This window comes from Rhinoderma darwinii, chromosome 9 (genome assembly GCF_050947455.1).
Source record: "Rhinoderma darwinii isolate aRhiDar2 chromosome 9, aRhiDar2.hap1, whole genome shotgun sequence".
In the NCBI taxonomy this organism is placed as follows: domain Eukaryota; kingdom Metazoa; phylum Chordata; class Amphibia; order Anura; family Rhinodermatidae; genus Rhinoderma; species Rhinoderma darwinii.
Window position 1 is genome coordinate 57,259,246 of NC_134695.1, and position 24,000 is coordinate 57,283,245.

Genomic DNA, 24,000 nt, shown 5'->3' on the forward strand with positions numbered 1-24,000 from the left:
AATTATTTTTTTTTAGCCTTTTCCTAAAGCTCCGTGTGACATCGGACTAGTGGAGGTTCGCTTTCAAACATCATGTTAAGAATCAAAGCCCTTCCAGTTGGTATTACTGTATATAGGGATTGGATTTGCCACTGACCTTTATTGGTCTTTTGTGAATATACAGCTTACCTTTTAGTATACTAGATCTATATTAAGAGTCGGACTAGCTCCGGTGGGCACACCGTAATGGTGTACTCGGCCACCAAAGGTCCTGCAGATGGTCCGATATTGATCGCGAATTTGAGCACCGATCAATGATGCAGTACATCTATCAGCGCTCATTTACTCATGTCAGAAGGAGGAATGATCGGTAATGTATGGGGATGAACGATCATGTATAAGGATTAGCGATCGTTCGTCCCCATGCATTTGCATCATGTTGGCAGCACATCTCCCCGCTTATACAGGGAGATGTGCCACCGAATAGTGACCGTTTTATTGGCCACATAAAAGATCCGCTCAGCCGATGAACAAGCATCATCGACTGATCGTCCCTGTTTAATAGGACAATGATCGGAAACGAGTATTCATATAAGACTTTAGCCTCAAATAAGGAGAATCTTTTTTTCTTTTCTCTGGTGGGCCCAAGGAACCCAAGTCTGGCACTGGATATATTCAGTGGCTCAGGCCATATCAGAGATGTTTTTTTGAAAACAACTTTTATTACACTTCATTAAGTTTGTCACCTCATATTGAAGGATTGGATTCCTAAAGGGCATTTTACTCGGATAGATGATCGGCCAAATGAGCGCTCATATGAATACTACCCACGATCATTGCCCGATGTAAATAAATATAGCAGCCATCAGCCTGCAAATGAGGAAAACGCTGGCACCTTTTATTCTGCCTAAAAAGTTATTGTTTATCGTCATTGGGAATGTGCTGCCGACAAGATGCAAACTATTGAAGTAACGATCGTTTGTCCCCATGCCCTCGATCATTGCTCCACGTGAATGAAGCAAACAACCGCTGATCGACATGCTTTTATCGTTGATCGGCACACCGTACCAGGATGGAAATCTGCCCGTGTGAAAGCACCCTTAGTAAGATCAGTGGTTCGCGATATAATGAACCTTGCCATCAATAGATTCTAGACCTTTTAATAAATAAAGGTCCGCTTGGTCCCCTTTTATTTTACTTCTATTTATTAAAAGGTATTGAAGCCCCTAAAACCATAGTTCATTAGAAAGAATCCTATCCGTTAACCATGATCTAATAACCGTTTCCAGTGCTCATACAAGTCTCCTCAGTCTTAAAAATGGGCGCTTCCATTATTGAGCGGTCATTTTTTTACATCTTTATACCAACAGGAAATTATGTTTCCAGACAGACGATCCGCATGGGGTTTACCTTATTTACTGCCACAATCTTTTACGACGTATATGGCTTTGAACACCACTCGGATATGATAAATCTTATCTGATGGCAAAAAAAGGGATTTAAGCCGTAAAAGATAACCCCTGACTAAATCTGCATTGAAACCCAGCAGCTGTATTATGAAAGGTATTTTGTGCCGCTGCCAATCTGATGCCTTTCTGCAGATTGGCTCGCAGGAATGTAGAGAGGGACAGAGCTGACCCGGGTAAGTCGCACAGACTCCGTGTCTTTCTCTTTTGCACTATGATTCTGCTAAGACAGATTATTCATGCTTGTTTGAGTCAGGTAGGTCTTTGCAAGCTTCCCTGCTAGGCCTGGGAATTGAGTATATTGAAGAGCTATTCAGAGGCTTCTGACATAGACCGGTCTTTTATTGCATGGTGTTACATTCTGGCTAAATCCATCTCCACCCAGTTTGTAAGCACTATGGTTTTTCTCTTCAATCAAAAGAGGTTATCACCTACCTTAATCCACGGAGCAGCATGGATTAAACTCAACTATGTGCCCCAGGATTCCCAAAGAGGATCCACAAGTAGGGGAAAAAAAATACTTGTTTCGACTTTTTTTTTTTTTTCTAGTGTCTTCACTAACTTCTCTTGAGCTTTGCTGGGGGATTAGCATCTAAAATAAGCAACCCCGGAGTTCTCGTCAATGAAGACATCAGATGAAAGTTCACTTAGTCAGGGCCTATGTTTCTTCTACATAAAGAGGTGCCAGAGCTCCACAATAAAAAGATGAGCTCTTCCAGACTATATAGTGAAAACATTCTGATCGCTAAGCCGGATAAAATAGATTATAGACCAGAAACAGACCCTTTTTTAATTGGTTTTAGATTTGTTAAGTAGAGTTATACTTTGAAACTCGACATGTTAATGCAAAATTTAAAAGAATACAAAATGTTTTTTCAAAATTGCCCTTGGGAATTCTGCTGTTTTTGTGTTTTTTTTCTTTTTTGTTAACATTTGAGGTTTTGCCAGCCTGTTAATTTTTTGAGACGTTGGGATCTAATAAGTATTATTCAGTGTTAGAATTTGAGGTGTAATGTATTACAAAAAATTGGGTGGCCTGGTTTACGTATTTTAGACAAGGCATTGATATGAGTTTTCCCTACTCGCAAAGTAACTAATAATTTCCTGTCTTGACCTCGCAAAAAGAGTGTGAATGTTGAAAAATAAAAGAAAAAATTCACATAAATTAGCACATATATGGTATTTTAATAAATGGCTAATATAACACTACTGCACATCTTTCCAGCTCACATGCTAATACACCTAAACAGGAGAAAGTCATTTATCACATAGGATCTAGATATCACGATGCTAAGAAATTGGCGCAATCATCTTATAGCAGGGTTAATATACAGTACGAACAAATTACCATACTATAAAATGAATACAGGCCCGTATGGTGAATGCCATAAAAAATAAACTGATCCTCCAAAACCAAGCCCTTACGAAGCTCCATCGACATATATGTATGTATATATATATATATATGTATGTATATATATATATGTATATATATATATGTATGTATATATATATATGTATGTATATATATATATGTATATATATATATATGTATGTACACAAGAAGACAGCAGCACTCACTAATGAATAATCGACCAGGTGCCCAGCAAAACGTCCCGATCCTAGGACGTATAATAATATATAGCAGAAGAAAATTTGCAGCACTCCAACATGAAAAAAAATGGTGGTTTATTCAATCCAAACTAACAGCAACGTTTCAATCCTACAATAGGATCTTTATCAGGCTTGATAAAGATCCTATTGTAGGATTGAAACGTTGCTGTTAGTTTGGATTGAATAAACCACCATTTTTTTCATGTTGGAGTGCTGCAAATTTTCTTCTGCTATATATATGTATGTATATATATATATATATGTATGTATATATGTATGTATATATATATATATGTATGTATATATATATATGTATGTATGTATATGTATGTGTATGTATATATGTATGTGTGTATGTATGTATGTATGTATATATGTATGTGTGTATGTATGTATGTATATATATATGTATGTATATATATATATGTATGTATGTGTATATATGTATGTATGTGTATATATATATGTATGTGTATTTTTATTATGCAAAAATAATAAAACATTATGTAAATTTGGTATCATCTTAATTGTAATTACCCGCAGAATAAAGTTGACCTCATTTATACTGCATGATCAATGCCGTAAAGACGCCCCACCCAAAAAAAAATTAAACGTTACGGCTCTTGTAGCGCAGTCATAAATCGGTGTTTCCTCAAGGCCCAAAATTGCAGCGTCCTCACCGGTTCCCGACCGCCGGCTGTATATAAACGTCCGGCGGTCGGGGTCCTTAAAATCTGTGCCATAGTTTATTTACGGCGTGGGTTTTAACTGGCTGCCTGAGCGATTGGGCAGCTGAATGTTGGGTTCCCGGCAGTCAGTAACTGCCGGGGACCCTGAGGAGAAGATAGAAGCAGCTTTCTCTGCCTCTATCTTCTCTGATCTCTTCTACACAGCGCTCAATGAGTGCAGTGTTGGTGCCGTTGATCATGTGACTGGTCACATGATCGCCGGGATGCCGTTAGTGGCAGGCAGCTGCTGGTTCTAACTAGACCCAGCACAGCCCTATTAGTGACAATAGTCACTATAAGAGGGCTGATTTCCCCTGTAACTGGGGCTGCTGTGCTAATGTGCATGGTCATCTATAGGTTTCAACTAGTGCAGACGAAAACTGACGCTGTTGCTCATGGCAAGTAATCCGTTTTGAGTTTACATATTTTAGCACAGGCTACAAAATTAAAGCTTTGATCTAATTGGTTGCTACTGCCAGCATCTCCACTTTTTGGTGCATCCGTTTTTTTTACATGAGACCCTGGATGTTTATGAAGGACAGTTTTAAGTCACGATCAATAGTCTTGATAATTGTCAAAATTTCTTCCCATTAGTCCAATGCCTCGAAAAATCAAATACAAAGGAGATAAGAAGCTGAATTGAATGAATAATCCCTTATTTTTTTTTCTTCATCTTTCCTACAGTGCGTTTCTTTGTCGTCCACAAGATTTGGCCATTATTACGATATATCAAAAACTATGTCCACAGATATGCTTCAATCTGCCAAGACACACAGCTTCTACCTACCCAATGTAACACCTCTGGATGAAATATATGGGTAAGTGTTCCATAATTATTATGTGTATGATATAAATTGTGAAGGGGATGTGTGGGAAATGTATTCTAAGACATTTGTTTCCTAAATTATATATCGCTTTTCTACCTGAAACCTATGTACCTTTAAGGGGGTTGTCCAATTTGTACAGTCCCTTGTTAATAAACTGGTCCCCAGACTATAAGCTGATCACAGGGTGCCCCACTGCTGCAACCCACAGTGATCAGCTGTAATCTTTAAGAGAAACTGGCAGCAAGTGTTGCTTTTACGTACAGTGCCACCACAGGGGAAATGAAGCATTACACTGTGCCAATTAATATCAATGTAGTGTGTGTAATGCAAGGGCAACATGGATCCTCTAGACCAGTCATTCTCAAACTGTGAGGCGCCCTCGACGGCTACACAGACCTTTCTCTGACTGCGCCAATCTCTGGTTTAGCAACAGAATTGACACCTTTAGTTCTTATTTTAAAGGGGTTTGTTTTTATTGATGTCCTATCCTTAGGGTAGGTCATCGATATCAGATCAGTGGGGATCCAACTCCCGGCACCCCTGACATTCACTATTTACTAGGCATAGCACCGTACACATCGGTAGCGGCTGTGCCTGGGATTGCAGCTCAGTCCCATTCTCTTATAGGCTTTCATAGAAGGACTGCACTCCAGTCCACGCAGCAGTCGCTGTAGGATTCAGGGAGTCCGAGAGTAGGTCCTTATGATAGGCCGTCAATATCAAATCAGTGAGTGTTCGACTCCCCGCTCCCCTACCGATCAACTGATTGATAAGACGTGGCGTTCGTCGCTTGAATGGGACTGGAACTCCAATCCCAGTCACAGCCGCTCCAGATGTGTACATTGTTATGCCTGTAAACTGGAAAAAGGCCACTGTGACTAACGCCGTGCCCCATAATTCAGCCGATTGGAGTCGTAGCCCCACGGATCTGATATGTATGGCCTATCCTAAGGACCTACTCTCTGACTCCCTGAATCCTACAGAGACTGCTGCAGGGACCGGAGGTCAGTCTCTCTTTGCAGGCCCATAAGACTCACATCGAGGCTCTCCTAGGCTTTCATAGAGGGCTATGTACACCTTTTTGAAAGTGATATTTTTTTAATTTTATTTTTTCTAAAAATCTTAGTGTGTTTTGTACAACTTTCAAATTAGTTTTTATTAAAAATTATTTTTGCTTTTTGAGATACAACTGCTTTGTATCCTGTATACAGAGCAGCTGTATCTTTTGCTAAAAATCTGTCAGTCCCGTGGACCTGGTGGGTTGAGTGTCATGTTGCGAACTTAGATGTGATGGATAACAGGTGGATCCTGCATGTCAGAAACACGCAGGACTTGCTTCCACTGAACCCGTCAGTCCAGCGGACCTGACGGATACAGGATTCCGCGAACGATACAGCTGGTCTGTATACAGAATACAGAACAGCTGTATCTCCAAAAGTAAAAGACATTTTTAATAAAAAATAATTAGAAAGTTGCACAAAATACACTGACTGCCTTTTTCTAGGTGTACATAGTCTATAAGAATTTTGAAAAGGTAGATACTGTTATAAATATTTGTAAATATAGAGAGAAGTATAAAAATAAAAAAAAGTAGATATATTTAAGAACATAATTTATTGCGCGGAGCTGATATGCATAAGTACGTCCTTTATGTACTGTATGTATGTGTGTTTTTGGAGGTGCGGGGGCAATTTCATAAGCTTTCCTGGCAGCTAAAGCAAACAGGGTTAGTGCTAAGTATTTACCTTTTCTCCTTAATGCAAACAGCCTGGAAAGAGCAACACTACAGACCGCGGAGGACATGGACAAAGGTCGCAGCCGTTCTGATCATCCATTCTGTTAGACCTTTTCTGGTCAGCAAATAAAGCAATCTGTGCACCTTTGGGAAATGGAGAAGGATTTTAAGGGTTTTATTTTTACAGTAAATAACATTAAGCCTGTTAACTGCACTTACAGATAAACCTTTCGTAGATATCCCAGATACATCCTTATCACCTCTCCCTTGGCTATATAGTTTTTTTGTTTTTTATTTTTTAATTTGCCGCTGGAAAAAATACGCTTTATTTTCTATGTCGATGGAAGGAGTGTTGCGTATAGTTGTTTAGACTTTGTGTATAACAATAAAAAATACAATAAATCTTAAGGAGTTGTGAATTCAGAAAAGAAACCCCCCCCCCCCCCCAAAAAAAAAAAAAACATTCTTTTTCTAAATCAGGTCTAAAAAAATAGGGCTTGGTACTTGGGCTTCTTCCTTGAATGACCAATCTGGCCTCTTACAGTCATGCAGTCGCTTCCATGCCTTCTCTATTAGGCTGGTTTAACACTGCGTTTTTTCCTCCATTTAGTGTCTATGTTCGGAAATCTCCAGATGTTCACGCTAAACCTGTCCTTAGGGGTCACTTAGTCAAACAGAGGCCAAAAGAGTGTCCTTTTAGCTTCCATGAGGCCGGTATACGTCGTCATACCTCAAAAAATAAAGTATGGAATACCAGGCAATGGGTTCTGTCAGCCACCGGTGTTGACCATCGTGCAACAGAACTGGTGGTTCCGGTATTTTCGTGGTTCTTCTCCTCTGACAGAGCAGAACAACGGAAATATCAACGCAGATGTGAACAGGCTCTTACCTATGTGCAAAAGTAACTGCCTTTGGAACTTTGGAACTATTTGCACCCCCTTTTGCAATACTTTCAACTGAATGATTCCTATAATATGATATCAGTCTTCCACATCACCATTATAATTATGATGATTGTTCGTTTACCTTCTTATTCCATGTACTCCTTAAAAGTATATATATATATAAAATGTTTGTGTATGTAAATTTGTGTATAGATATATATATCGATATCTATCTATCTATCTATCTATCTATCTATCTATCTATCTATCTATCTATCTATCTATCTATCTATCTATCTATCTATCTATCTATCTATCTATCTATCTATCTATCTATCTATCTATCTATCTCTATCTATATATATATATATAAATATAAACTTATTATTATTGTATTTTATTTTGTTTGTTTGTTTTTTATAGATTTTTCATTTTCCGTACACTATTCGCTTCCCTGGTCTCCTCTCCCTCGCCACTATTTGTTAGAGTGACAGCTTGTATTTCTCGACGCTACCCAGCCATTCCTATATTGCAGTAATGTGCTATGCTGTGATAGCACTGGTTACCATTACGCTGTCAGAATATAGCACAATACACCTGGCCTGGCATCAAGGGAGTGAGTTGGCATTCATATAGTGATATTGAGTAGGTGAGAGACATGGGGGGGGGCACAGCAGCAAAAGTGCCATACATGAACTGTTGAAAATACAGGAAACATTTGTAAGTCTAAGGCCTCATGCGCACGACCGTATTTTTGCGGCCCAATTTATCCACGTTTTTGCGGATAGATTGCAGACCCTCTCTTTTCTATGGGCCATGCACACGATCGTGAAGTCATTTTACGGTCTGCAATTGCGGATTCACCGATACTGGTGAATTGTTGTGAATCCGTCAGTCCGGATAACACACGGATGCACAGCAAGGGTTTTTTCTGATGTACCGCTACGGACCCGTGGATTTGCGGACCGCAAAACCAATGCGGTCGTGTGCATGAGGCCTAAGAGAATTATATTTCTATTCTATTTATCTTTTAAGGATCTTTTCCCAATTCGCTTTGTAATTGCGTTCCCTATGTACCCAATATGTGACAAAACCGTGTACTTTTGCCATACGCCGGGCCGGTATGCGTTGGCATGCTTTTTCATTTCACTGTTTTGCAAAGTATAGTCTGCTGTGCCTTCAGATACAGAGGCAGCCAGTAAAAAAAAGTTTCTTAGGCTCTGTTCACATCACGGTTTTTTTCTATGTTTAGCCTGTACGTTGATAAAGCTCCTGACGTACAGGCTAAACATATCCATAGGTCTCCATTGTCAAATGGACGCCAAAATAGCCCTTCAGGATGTATATGTTAAATGGATACCGTTACTGTCTATAGGTGACCAATCTGATTAACAGGTGCCCAATACTGGCATCCATCACCATAGACTATAATGGATTCCGATTAACAGATATGTCATGAACTAAGTTTAACATTTACGTCAGGAGCTTTTGCCAACGTATACATTAACAGTTTGCAAAACCGTGATGTGGACCAGGCCTTAGATATCTGTTCTTGTATGGCTGCAAACAGTCACCCACTTCTAGGTTTGCTGTTTAAAAACTGGGAAAGGTGGGGGACAGCTGCTGTTGGGGTTAATATTTTGGCCATATTTCTTGTCCCTGCCATGGACTGTCCTATAATGAGATGTAACTTGATGAGGATCTGAAACGAAATATCAGCCATTTGCAGAACTTTTCGTCATACAATAATTAAGCTTTTTTTTTTTTTATGTAAGACCCATAAAGTCAGATCTTTTATTTTTGCATGTCATTCATTTAGGTTACGACGCTGGGGCCCTTTAACAAGGTGTATTGAGAATGACACTTCCACTACACTCCTTGGCCTCCGCTATCTTCAAGTGACACTTGACAACTTGTTTCTCCTTGTTTGGAAAACAGGTCTGGCATCTAACAAAAGGATACGCTAGAAAATTAACCTGAATGACCTCACGTTTGCTGTTTAGGTAGAATGACAATAAGAAGATTCATTAACAATCACAACAGATCGGGGGAGAAATGACCCTGCAGGGCGAGAGCCTGAGGTGGAACTAATTCCAGGCCACTGCTGGGGACATACAAACTAGACATCATTTTACTTGCATATCAAAGTGAACTACAGTATCTGATAATACCAACGATAAAGGGAAAAACTTGATCTTCAGCCATTGTGGGTGTGAAAGAGTATTAGGGCTCATGCTTGTCACTACGTCAATGGATAAATGAACAAACATGTAAAAGGCCCGTTACCATGTTCTTCATCAGTACCACCCCACCTACTGACGTCCTAACATGTTACCAATTGAGAGTTGTGAACTTAAAGGGGCAGACCGGTTGTGAAGGGTTACTTCCGACTGATCACCAGAATGGGGGTCCCGTGTCCCCGATTTCCCCTAGCAGTGAGACCGCTAGGAGTTGAATGGAACGGCGGCTGAGCAAGCGCTGTTCAGCTCCATTCCAAGTCTATTGCAGTGATGAAAACTTTCTGTCAATGCCCATAGACTTTGAATGGAGAGGCAGTGCACATGGTCAGCCATCGCTTCATTCAGCTCCTCGCAGCAAGTGGTCTCGCTGCTGGGGAGATAGGGGGCACGGGGTCCCCAAGTCTGGCAATCGGTGGGGGTTCCACTGGTCGGACGGTACCAGTTATTACCTAATGAGTGGATATGCAATAATTTGTTATAATCGGAATAGCCCTTTAAGATGTCCATACACATTAGATAAATGCTCACCGCGCCGCTCCACTTCTCCCCTCCGGGTACCCTCGGCCTCCCTCAGCACGTTGCAGCTCATACAACGTAATGACGCGAGGTAACCTCAGGACGTTGTATGTGACCCTGATGAGGTTGAGTGCTGCATTGCATATAATGCCCTGATGCTGCTCGGTGTTAGGACCCTGCCTAAGCCGCCGCATGCTGAGGGAGCCCGAGGATACACAGAGGGGGGGGGGGAAGAGGAGCGACAAGTTGAGTATATATATTTTTTTAATTATATGATCGATGGGGGGAGAAGGCAATAGATGGAACATGGGCACAGTCGTTGCGTTACAATTGTGGTACATGGTTATTGCGCCACATAGCCTGCGGGAAGATGCGACAGATTTATTAAGAGGTGTGTACCTCTTAATACATCTGTCGCATCTTACTCCAGCGGAGCAGATCGCTATAACTGGCGTTTGAAATGCCAGTCTAAGTAAATCTGCCCGTAGTATTTGAAGCTTTGCATCAGAAAACGGAGTTCAGACTGCTATAAAGATATATATTAAGAAATTAATCAGGACAGAATATTACACATAAAAACCATACTGTGTTAAAAGGTGAACATTCACTTTAAGACATGACAATCTTTGTAAGGTGGTTTCCCTGATGACCGCAAGATTGGTAAAGATCTTCTGGTTTGGTTGGAGTCCTCCAGGATAGTGACCTCACTATCCACCACATCCCATCTCCAACCAAGGGAACTCCTGTCATCTGGTTACTGATACCAAGCACCTTATATAAGAGGAACCAGCAGAAGATGTCTTTCAGGCTTCGTTCACATCCGCATTGGGACTCCGTTCACGGTTTCCGCTGACCTTTCCATCAGGGGAACCCACGAACGAAACCTATGGTTTCGTTTGTTTCCGTTTGGATTCCGTCCATGGGTTCCCCTGACGGAAAGCTCCGACAGAACCCATGAACGGAGTCCCAACGCAGATGTGAACGAAGCCTTACTGTGGACATATACATCGTTCATGGTCTTAGCCTAGATCCCGCTATATGGACTGCCTTGCAATAAACATATCAAGTACCTGGTATGACCTACCGGGAAACTGATTGCTTACCGAACAATGCACAATAGTCGCATGTTGGTTCAGGTAAAGCCTGAAAGGGCTCTGTATGCAAGACACTTTCAGATAACGTAAGGGCAGAAATAGGACACAATGAGGACCATAATAAGTTGCTGATAAGAGTCAACAATCTACCAATATGCATCTGTTTTTCAGTGTAATTAATCTTCACTGTACATCACTCTCCGCAATCTGCAAATACTCTTACCTCCCCTTAAGAGAAGCCCATAAACACGGTAGTATGTACTTATATTTTCTCTACTTCTCCAGTTTCCAGATACATTTGGTTGAAGCAGCTTAGGCAACAGTTCCTAATGGAGTCCACCTCCTGATAATAACCCTATTTGTCATATCTTTGATAAACTAACCTTTCATCAATGCTTAGAAACTGTATCAATAAGGAAGTTGAGGTCTCGCGGGTCGCCTGGATACTCTCTTGCCAACTTGTGCTTTATCAGTTACTAGAATGCTCGGCTATGGGATAAAAGTTAATTAGCTTAAAAACCATTGTTAAAATAGGAGATGTTTGGTTGCAAAGTGGCCCGGTAAGTGTGACAAAACACACTGGAGCTGGCATTTATTTTCTCGTGTTTCCAAAGCGTCTGCATATTTCGAAAAGTGTCTTTCAGTGATTAATAATCTCGCAGTATGAATTAGTTAAATTGGAATCTGTTCTCCATGGGGAGGAAAAAATATATGTTGTTTGCTGTATTCGTAAGATTATTAGTTATTTTTATTCCATTTTACTTTTTTTTTTAAATGATTATTATTATTATTGTATCATTTTATATACTATTTTATTACTTCTTTTGTATTTTAATAGCTGTCTTACAGCTATTCCTAACAAACGCCCCATACAATGTCAAGAAGCAGCTGCAAAAGCAAATAGGATTTTAGGGTGTATAAAAAAAAGAGATAAAAACCTGTGATTCAAATGTAATATTACCCCTCTATAAATAACTTGTAAGGCCACATCTAGAATATGGAATTCAGTTTTGGGCTCCACATTGTAAAAAGGACATAGGAGAACTGGAGAGGGTTCAAAGGCGGGCGACTTGATTATTAAATGTGATGGTTGGTGTCGCTTACAATAAAAGGCTAGAAAATTTGGGCTTGTTCAGCTTGAAAAAAAGATGCCTTAGAGATGATCTTATTAATATGTATAAGTATATTTGTGGTCAATACAGAGAACTAGCACATGATCTGTTCCTTCCAAGGACTCTACAAAGGACCAGGGGACACCCATTGCGTGTGGAAGAAAGACGTTTCAGACATAAATATAGGAAAGGGTTCTTTACAGTTAGAGCGGTCAAACTATGGAATGCCCTACCCCAAGAGGTAGTGATGGCAGATACTATGTCAGCAATTAAAAAAAGACTAGTTGCTTATTTATTGACGAATGGTATTGAGGGTTATAACTAATCAAGCAATGAATGATGAGTAATTTATTGAGAAGGGTTGAACTTGATGGACCGGTGTCTTTTTTCCATCTATGTAACAAGAGCAAGCTCGGTTCGGCGTACATGTGTTTCCAATAGGGATAGGGGAGTAAGCCGCTGCCAGACACCTCCTGACAGCAGCTTGTCTTCCCTTAGAACATAAGGATCGGGCATTGAAATTCAACATCCCTGATTCGTCTTTTCCCCAACATTATCAAACCTTGAACACATTATTTGGTCGTCCGATCCTGACAAAATCATTGGGTACGTCCGACATTTTTTCTAATGTGTATAGGAGGCTTTAGTGTTTTTTTTGTTTTCGTATGAATAGCTTTTAAAGGACAAATGGGATGGGACCCCTACTGAGCCACAAAACAAAGAAGTCCCGGTCTTCGTGGAGAGGAGGTTGAACATTTGTGGTCACTCGCTCTTTATTCGAATGAGTAGAAGATGCCAAAAAAGCCAAGCCATCGTATGAACCCTGCGGGATATGATATATCCAATTGACTTAACAAATTAGTTAAAGGGGTTTTCTCCATAACATAGCCCCTTTCCATTTGACTTAATAAGGCATATGGATTTCATAGAGAGGGGCTATTTTGTTTAAAATGTTGGTCTTCTCATAGTTGTCATCTAAATTAGGACTTGACAAATCTCGGGAGCCAAGTGATCCATGCACCTGCTGAAATTTACTGCTAAAGCCTGAGGGCTCATTCAGACGAACGTGATTCTCGTCCGTGTGCAGTGCGTTGAAACAACGCACAGCACACGGACCCATTGATTTTGATGGGGCCATTCATACATGGGTTGTTTTTCACGCAGCGTGTGTCCGTTGCGTGAAACTCACTGCATGTCCTATATTGGTGCGTTTTCACGGACAGCCCACGGACGTACATCCGTGTGCTGTTGGTGTTTCACGCATCAATTACATTTAAAAAAAAATAAAGTGCTTGCAAGTGCGGGAAAAACACATCCCACACGCAAAAACACAACTCACATGGACAGATTTACGCGTCCTTTTTACATGTGTAAATCTGTCACGCTCGTGTGAATGTAGCCTAACTTTTTTTTCTCCCCATGGTGCCTGTGAAACCTTATTGCCTGGCTACTAAAATAATCTTACTGGCTCCTGGAGCTTGTAAAAGCCTGTGTATTGTATTTTCTCCATGTCTGTACTTACATATATAGCATATCATTGAGAGAAATACGTAGTATGAGAATAAAGCGGTTTTATGCCTTTTCAAATGACCTTTTCAAGAGTGTTCAGCTCTTCAAAACACTGTAATATGGTACCGTGCGGAGGCACCATGTGGCAGCGCACGGAGTACCTATGGCTCTATAGTAGGGAGCAATAGGGACTTAATGTTCCACCGTACGGGCTTCGTTCACGCCAGAGAGTGGTCCTTGAGCTACTATGTCTTTAACATGTGTGCTGTGATGTAATACCAAGGGTGTAGCTATAGGAGGTAGAGAGATAGCCGTTGCACCCATGGATCTCTGCCATGTAAGAAGACAAGAGTATGATAATCGGCATATGGTATAAATTTAGCATCGGGGCCCAAGAACTTCAAGTTACGTCCCTGGATACTGCTGTATAGTGTGCGTGCGTGCGTGCGTGCGTGCGTGCGTGCGTGCGCCTCTTTTGGTTGTAGATATTTATTGCCGTTTTAGCTCAATATAATTTAGCTCAGTAAGAATCCGTACGGTGAGTATAGACATTACAGCAAGTTCATTTATCATTGGAGTCTCCTCTCAGCGGTGGCAAACTGTGGACTCAGAGGTATAATGATCAGGTGTACTTGGGGTAGCAGCTCATTAACTATGTGTTAATTATCTGTGATTACTATTTAAATGCAATGGCAGTTTCATTACATCCTCCATTGTGAGACTGGCTTGATATAATTAAGTCATCCCAGTTTCCAACGCCTTCACCCATAACCCTTTCTTTTCTGCTGCACCCAAAGCACAAGCCTCCGCTCCTTCCGCGGGGAGATCTCCTTTGAATTGATAAACAAGGCAGCATCTCATTTGCAAACATTCCAGTATTGGCTATTGATGACTTTAACCTTCACACCCAGAAGTTATACCTTATTAACGTTAACGGAGAAACAAAACCTATTCAATTAATATTTAAATTTTTCTGTTCCAGAAACTCATATGTGTTGTCTGGTTTTGGTTTTATAGAAATGTCTTAAAGGAGAATGAACCTTATAAAACAGTTGTGTGTCTTCTACGATGATATATGATTGGAATTCTGCTGATGTCATCAGGGAGCACAACCGCTTGGTCCTGCTTGCAAAGGCAGTAATTTGGACTTTAAAGAGGTTCCGCCGCTAAAAAAGCAAAACATTGATCGCCTATCCTCAGGATCAGTTCATTACCTATATCATTTTGTTTACACTGAACATTTGTCAGGTTTTACTCTATGATGCACTTGTGTGATTCTTTTGTACGGTCTATTTCGGCTATCTCCTGCAGTCCCATAGACTGTGAATGAAGTGGGCATGTGGGACCTGCCTCTCCATTCATTCCAAGGAACAGAAACCCCTTTCTCTTGATCGTGGGGGTCTCAGCCGTCGGACCCCCACCGATCATCATATTATCACCTTTCCTGTGGTTAGGGGATAACATGCAATCTTGTGACAACCCCTTTAATGTGTGATGAGTTGGGGTCTGACCCACTGGTCAGCAGTGCAGATGAACTGATGTGTCTGGTTAAACAATGAGGGGGCTGATACGCCCTGAAAGCTCCATGGACCCTTTAGTTAATAAATGGGGGTTCCAGGGATTGGGCCCCCACCGATCACACGTTGATGGCCTATTGTACATATAATGCTTTTTTCTGGAAAACCCCTTTAAGAGTACAGGGAAACACCTTTGAGGTGACCACCCAAAATTGCGGTGAAAAATGTTCTTCTAGAGGGGTGGTCTACTTAAAGAAAATGATCAATTCATAGGAAATGAGAATCAAAGTGGTGGTCTTTTGTAGAGGTTTCGCTGTATATTGTGTAATTATAGTATTATTGTGTAATCACGCTTGCACCTGAATAATTGTAAAAATCTGACAAACTGTTTAGGATCATATTTTCATCAACTGGAAATGGACTTTATGTTACAGATACGATGGCAGTAACGGAGTCTGCCTCTGTTGGCTGCCATATTGCAATAAATACATCTGAAGGAGAAAAAGGAACATAGGGTGCCACATCGTGCGGTATATTAAGTAGGATGAGACGTGGGGGAGCGTTAGGTGTATAAGCGCTCACCCTGTTTGTACAGTCCAAGTACAACTCTGGTGTGTGCGTGTCGACAGTTAGATGTCAGCTGGTGCCATCCACGACCGGTGGGTGAATTGCACCTCCGCTTTAATATGCATACGATTTCCAGGCACGAAAAAATAAAAAATGGGGATTCCAAAGAGGCGCTGCTAACATCCAGAAATTGTGATAAAACTTGATTTATTAATAGTTATCGTGGCCACGCGTTTCAACGCCGGTCCGGCGTCTTCTTCAGGCCTGAGGACTTTCTTTTATCACAATTTCTGGATGTTATCAGCATTCTCTTTGGAGTCCCCATTTTTCTTTTTCCTTGCCTGGAAATCGAATGCATATTGTAATAAAGTTCACTTCATCGTCATCTGACAGTTGTATCTGGAATAATGTGAAACAATGGTGCGCTGTCTTGTAATTCCGCCAACGCCAAAAGCTTGTGGTTTGCCCTTTAAGAAGGGTTCACGTGGTTTACAAAAATATCTTTTAGTTATGAAACATTTTTGAAAATTGCTTATAAATCACACTTTTTAATAGCACTATGATGTCTCCTTTCGTCTACAGCTCTTCGGGTGAGATGACCTGTGACTACTTCCAGCTTCTCCAGTCTATCCAGAGTGTTGTTCACCAGGGAGGCTTTGACGGATCCAACCCCCAGGTATCTATCACCTTTTTGCTATCTGCCGTAATCAGGTAACTAATTGTATTGTGGAAACTCTCAGGGGTGAGCCTGGAGGATCTCGGAAAAAAGGAACAGTGAACAAGCTGTTACTAAGCACTGATAATGCAAACAGCGAGATGAAGGCCAGGTAGTTGATATGTTAATGTGTAACGTGTTCTCAGTGGACATGACCAGACAATGTGAATGTGCTCAACCATACTTCTCAAATACGTTTATCCTAAATATTCTTATTAGCTACACATGGTGTCTTTAGAGAGTATGTAACTTGCATTCAGGGCACTGTGGAGCAATGAGGTCTACACACTACATTTGGATTTCTCCTTTTTTTTTAACGAAGTACAGTAAAAAAAATAGTGCAGTACCGTGTTAGCCAGAAATAATATGCAATGTTAATGTTGTGCTTTTGTCTAAGTCATTCATTTGTAAACTTGCCTGAAGATGGGGCCTGTGTGCTCTGAAAGCTGCATATCTAATTTTTATGGTTAGCCAATAAAGTTATCATACCTACTATACTTTTGTCTTTTTTGACTCAAAAGTATTTGAAGCGTCTCTGTCACCAGATTATAAGTGTCCTATCTCCTATATAATGTGATTGGCGCTGTAATGTAGATAACAGCAGTGGTTTTTATTTTGAAAAACAATCATTTTTGAGCAAGTTATGAGCTAGTTTAGATTTATGCTAATGAGTTTCTTAATAACCAACTGGGTGTTTTTTTACTTTTTTCCAAGTGGGCGTTGTACAGAGGAGTGTATGAAGCTGACCAATCAGCATCATACACTTCTCTCCATTCCAGCCCAGTTTGTTTCACTGCACAGTGATCGCGAGACAGTAATTATGGACCCATTCATTTCTATTGGACACCTTTCAGTATTTTTACGGATGGGTGTCCGTGCTGAAAAAAATTATAGAACCTGTCCTATTCTTGTCAATACTTACGGCACAGACTTTCCCATAGAAGTCTATGGGGGCTTCCGTAAATACAGACAGATACGGCTGTGCATCCGTAAACCGCCCGTGTTTACGGAAGCGTTGCTAGACAACTTGTTGATGACATCATTTGCAACCTCCCTCTTTTTTTTTTTTTTTATGGATCTGTATATACGGATCAAATATAGATGCAATACGGACACCCTTCCGTAAATATGGATGAATTACGGATGCCTGTGGATCCGTATTTACGGACAGTATTTACTGATAGATGAAAATACAGTCGTGTGCATGGGGCCTTAGGTCTCTTGCCGTAATTACGGACAAGAATAGGACCGGTTCTATCATTTGTTCAGCACGGACACCCATCAGTAACCAAATCATTTTAGTAATAACGTTTATTACATTTTCAAGTTTTAAATTTTCACGTTTTTTTGTGTTTTTTTTAAACAAATCCTCAAAGTTATGACTTATTTGTGGTATTATACAACTTTTTGCTGGCATTCTGCTACTACAAGACTCAGCGTGTCCTAACACATCGTTTCTACATCTTGTAGTTCCTCCGCAGCTAAAGTTGCCTGAGGGATCATGATAGAAGAGAGATGACTGGTTTAATAGTAATAAGTAGTAATAATCTGCTGATAATATCTACCTTGCTGAATATTTTGCTTTTCATTTGTATAATTTTACCGGTTTTCCTCGATGTCCTTATTTTGCTTTTCCTTTTTGGTTTTCTCCTTGGGGCTGTTTTTTTTTTTTTTTTTTTTTTCTCATTCTTTCCTTGAGCTGGGTAGAATATCTGAGCTCATTTAGCTTGCTGCTCAGATTTCAGTCTGCAGAGACTCGTGGGCAATGCATGCTTTGCCTTTGGTGGCAGTGCCCCTCCGGAGAAGTAAATTGGTCCCTGACAGGAACCTCTCCCCACTTGCTGAGGTAACTATGGTAACAGGCATGTCATAACACTTCCCACCGTACATCGTGCAGAATTTTGCTTTTCTGTAGGATGACAGGTCATCTTAAAATCGGGACATGTTACCGGATATACAGTGTAAAGGAAAAACACAAGAGCTGCAACCAAAATGCTGAGTTTATTTGCTGTATTGATTTCCAGACGTCAATTTTTTCTGATATATTTATGTTGTGTCTGTTCCTTTTAGAACTTTGTAGTTATACTTACACATAAGTTTTGTATTGAACTGATGAGGAGTTTCTTATTCCCAGTTCTCTTATGTGCAGAACAGATCTACTTGTACAGACGTTTTACGTAATGAGTACTCCAAGTAGTGAACTCCGGCAATTCTCTATTGTCTCGAAATTTGGGAGCATAATCTATTTCACCAGGATATTGCTTTTAAGTTTCATCAAGTCCCTGCTTTTACATAGTGGTAGGATGGGGCATAAAGCTGGCCCGCAAATTATTTTTTTATTTTTTATAGTCAAGGTCATCACTACAGTGTTGCTGACACAGTCGGGCCTCAGGACAGGAGCGTGGACCCACTATATCACTGTTGGATTGGGCTAGGCTAAACCACACGTGGAGTCTAAGGGATTTTGTCCCTCACGGGGGTTTGGACTTTTTGCAGGTAATCCAGGGGATTCACATTTCCAAAATAGTCCCCAATAGTAACTGCTGACCGCTTCCATATGGTATTTCCGAAGCAAGGAACTAGAATGATAAAAAAAGCGCTAAAAAAATACAACGTTAAACTACACATACAGGTCAGGACAGGCAGCGATCACAAGGCAGAGTCAGAATACAGTCCAGGTCAAACCCAAAATAGTACAATGAACAGGCCGGGGTGGTGGGGAGACGAGGAGTGGGATATCGGCCGCACAGGTATGCAAAGCGGCCAGTTTCCTGTGGTGGCCCGAACAAAGCTTTAAGGGGATGTCCCATCTGAACAACCCCTGCTTCTCGAACCACCCCCACGATCATTTTTATCGCCGAGGGGAGTTTCTTCTGGCCATACGCATGAGTGACCGTGTAATAAAAGCAATGGCTTTTTAAATGGGGTACCTCCCCCTCTATGATATCAAAATGACCTAAAAGAGCATATGGAAAGCGACTGTCCTGATAGACAACCCATCAAACAGCAGTTATTGTTATTCCCGTATTCCATTGGAGGCCTAGCCAGTGGACCTCTCCGCACGTTCCTGCTGCCCTGCATTCTTGGAGAAGCTGATCATGGGAATAAAACTATAGGAAAGACAAATGCACTATAGTATAGCAGTAATCGCAAGGACACATGATCACATGACCTGTGGAAAGCTCCATCCAAAACATTACTTTTTTGAAAAGGGATCTACCATTTGTCCAATTAAAGGGATTTTATTTGTACTGGGTGCAGAGAAAGTAAAAATATTTAACTAACTTTGTGAAACTAATTGTAAAATGATTTGGAAAAGTGACTGTAGCCTGGATGACAGCATTACTGTAGCCCCTGAGACAGTGGATGACACTTTCACGGTGGTGGGATGACCTGACGCTTTGCAATGCAGCTAGAACAATGAAAATTAAAGGGGTCAATTACTTTTCTTGAATATATTTTGGAACAGTGGTTGTGTCCCCTTTCTCAGCTGAAAAGTGCGCCCTCAACTGTGTCGGTGTATTCTATAGACTGTAATGGAGAGTGACACCTTCAAGTGTAGCCACTTCTCTGCTGGTAACAGGGACCAGGCACCCTCACTCTGCTGATAGGTGGGGGTCCCATCGGACAGTCTTATACTGACCTGACTTTAATGGCATATCCACTTGACAGGTCGTTTGTCGTAAAATCCCTGTGGTTTGGGTTGCTGCATTGCTCTATGCCACTTTACATAAGGGTATGCCACGTACTTTACATATGGGTGGCCAAGTTCAGGATTCCGTGTCCTTATATTCAAACATGGTAGGTTTATGTGTCTAGCCTTACTGTCTTGATCTATAAGTTTTCCATCATTTGTGATTCTGTGTGGTTGTAGAGAATTAGAAAAAAATTGATGCTTCCAAGAGAATGGGGCTGAGCTCCCATACAGGACAGAGCGTGCCACGGTTTCTGGAGCAGCCACGTTTTCTAATCTCATACAGAAAAACTCCCATTGTATTTGTTATTGAGTCGTTCAGACTACCCTATAACAAGCTGCAGGAAATATCGCCAAATCTCCATACTCTTGTGGAGATATGACATTGTGTTCACCATACATTACAAGGATTGGTCATGTGTTGTGATGAGCCACACCAGCTCTTCCAGGCCCATCCAATTTGATCTTTTATAGACAGGTTTTTTTGTTTTGTTTTTTATATATAGATATATATATTTTGACCCGATGGTAGGTGTGGGTGGCACGGGACTTTGTGTTTCCCCTTAGACCTTTTATTTATCTTTTTGCCATTCCTTACCTCCTATTTATGCTCTATGACAGAATGTATTCTATTATAACTACCATCTTTTATGGCACTCACTAGGAATTTATGGGCATCTATATTAGTTCAGGGCTTGTGTCACAGGATCTTCTCTTCTACGTATAAATCGGTGATGATAATATAGGATTATTTATTCCTCTTGGCGGCAGCAGCAGTTATACGTACTCATCCCGTGCCCAGTGTGGTCTCTGCTTCTTGACTGCCTGCTCTCAAAATAGTGCCAGACTCACACAGAGCACTCTCCTGGCACCTCGGCTTGTCTGCTCTTCTCTGGCTTCTCGTTCTCTCCCAGGGCTTGGTTTTCCATCTGCAGCCTTTTTTTTTTTTTTTCTTTAACCACAGCAGGGACATGTGAGTCCTTCCTCCATGTACTGCTCCACATCTCTGCCTCATTTCTAAAAGGTCCTTTAATGAGCCTCAGGTGCACGCTGTGACTCCTGAGAGTCTCTTGCTTTGCCATTTCCCTCTCGTGGACTTGTGATTTGCTTTCTGCTGTTTGCCTTTTTAGATATATTTTTTTCTGTACATCGTTATCTGCGCTTGTACGAAAATCATCATGACTTCTGCCAATGGACTGTGTGTGTTGTATTAATTACATTGTCACTCAATTAAAATATTGGCGTTTGTAGAAACATCACGTAACACTAAGCACATTTTTCCCAATTTGACCGCGTATAACGGTTATAATGTGTTGATACATATACTGCCTTAAAGGCTATGTAAACCTTTGAATGGCATTTTTTTTTTTTTTTTTATAAATAGGTCAGCCAGTGTGTTTCGTGCAACTTCATAAATAGTTTTTATTAAATATTATTTTTTACTCTTTGAGATACAGCTGCTTTGTATTCTCTATACAGAGCAGCTGTATCTTTCGCTATGACCTGAATCCGGCAGTCCCGCAGACCTGACAGGTTCAGTGTCGGCGGCAGGTCCTGCGTCTCTGACACGCAAGATTCACCTGTAATTTGTCACATCTAAGTTTATAACTTAGATGTGATAGTTTACAGATGGATCCTGTGTGTCAGAGACGCAGGACCCGCCGTCACTGAAACAGTCAGTCCTGCGGACTTGACGGGAGCAGGATTTAGCGAACGATACAGCTGCTCTATATGCTCTGTAGTCTGGGTTGTGTGAAAGGGGGTTTTGCTGCAGATTTGTGCTGTGAAATTCGCTCTTAAAACCTGTTGAAAATCCACCCCGTGTGAACATAGCCTATAATACTGCTAAAGCAACTTCAAGGTAGAGCTAGTGTTGTGGGTAGTCCATAGAATTGGGGGTCTTTCGACAAGTATCTGTAATAGAAAAACTATGAGTTCATGATTTTTTTGATTTTTTTTAAATTCTAATTATCATCAATTTACAGTTCACAGTAAATGCTGCTATCGTTTTCATATTTGTATTCTGAGCTGTAGACCTATATTACTAACAATCCTATTATTTTATTACTCCTTTTTATTTTCTTTGTTACATTTTTGCTTTCTGTTATTTTTTGGCTAAGATAACAACAAAAAAAGGAGGTTGGCAACCTGGGAGGGAGGGGGGTGTTAAATTTCTACACATTTTTGTTATATATCACTGGGTACTAGTTAAATGATTAAAGGCCAAGACACATTGCTCCTCAAACCTCAGGTGTTTTTGTAGAGAATAGCCGGCCAGGTTTACATGACTGTTGGTTTAGCCCTCAAAATGATTGCCACAAAAAAGTTTGTGCCTTGTAATATAGTTAAAAGTCCGACATCTCATGTATTCATAGGTCAAACTACCTTTAAGCAAAATAGTGACTTAAAAATGATCTTATACCTACAAATATAGCCCTTTAACCCCGCACCCGCCCTCGGAAATATTTCTCACGCTTAATTAGAAGGGAAGTTGGAGACGGGAGTAGTGACTTCGCATTATGACTTGTTGCATGTTCATCTCCACAAACCTTTTAGCCCAGTAAAGTATGCAGCGTTCCTTTTAGTCTGAATACAAGTTGTGAGACCTTAATATATTCTTGCTTGGGGCGGTGGATTAGCTGACATTGTCACCGCTGGGTGATTGGGAGGCAGCATCCTCACCCCTATTACCGCAGGGCCTCTTACACATTTCTTGGCTATGTGATACCAGCAGCCATAGTTAAATGTGCGATACTGATCAGCTTCTGTCCTTCATATTTCATAGCAGACCGGGGTAGTCACACGCCTGTCAGCTAAAACGCGTGTTTTTTAATAAGCTCAAACTTTTCACTTTTTTTTCTAATCAGCAGGTAATCTTCAGGCAATGCTCAGCTTCTGCATTCCTTTCCATAGTGTAGACTCAGAAAAGTGAAATTGAGTATGGAGATCGTATACCAATAATGTCAATGGGAAAAGTTTTGACGAATATCACACCCACCAAGGGGCAAAGTGGCTATCGGGGCGATCCAAACCCGATATGACCTCGGGATACCAAAAGAAGACACAGCATTTAAGGATTTAAAGGATTAGTACTGTCACGGCTTCCATTCTTAAACCTTTCTCGCCGCAGCTATTTTTCGTTTTTACATTTCCGTTTTCTCTTCCCCGCATTCCAAGAGCCATAACTTTTTATTTTTCCATCGGCAAAGTCATATGAGGTTTTTTTTTGGGGGGGACCAGCTGTCGTTTTTAATGGCACCATTTAACACCTTAATGACGAAACCATTTTTTACGTTTTTCCATCGTCGCATTCCAAGACCTATAACTTTTTTATTTTTGCATCGACATAGCTGTATAAGGTCTTGTTTTTTAAGGGATAAGTTGTATGTTTTAATAGCACCATTTTGGGGTACATATAATTTATTGATTAACTTTTATTAACTTTTTTGGGGGGTAATAGAAAAAAACACATACATTTCGCCACTCTTTTTTTTGCATCTTAGATTTACGCCGTTTGCTATGTGGTGTAAATAACATAATAACTTTATTCAGTTGGTCATTACAATTATGGCGATGTCAAATTTATATAGATTTTTTTATGTTTTACTACTTTTACACAGTAAAAACACTTTTTTTTTCAAGATTATTTGTTTTTGTCGCCATGATTTAAGATCCATAATTTTTTTATTTTTACTCCGATGCAGCTGTATGTGGGGTTGTTTTTTTGCAGGACGACTTCTAGTTTTTATTGGTACAATTTTGGAGTACATGCGACTTTTTGATCACTTTTTATAAAAATGTTT

General features: G+C 40.5%; 1 protein-coding gene across 4 annotated transcripts in view; it reads left to right on the top strand.

Annotated features, from left to right (window-relative positions):
* Nucleotides 1–24,000, top strand: part of ELP4 (elongator acetyltransferase complex subunit 4) — a 211,441-nt gene that overhangs the window by 73,887 nt on the left and 113,554 nt on the right. For all 4 annotated transcript variants that reach the window (XM_075837738.1, XM_075837739.1, XM_075837741.1 and 1 more), the window contains exons 5-6: nt 4,472–4,605; nt 16,371–16,464. In XM_075837738.1, the coding sequence (XP_075693853.1) occupies nt 4,472–4,605; nt 16,371–16,464 (228 nt within the window). The remainder of the gene's footprint in view (nt 1–4,471; nt 4,606–16,370; nt 16,465–24,000) is intronic.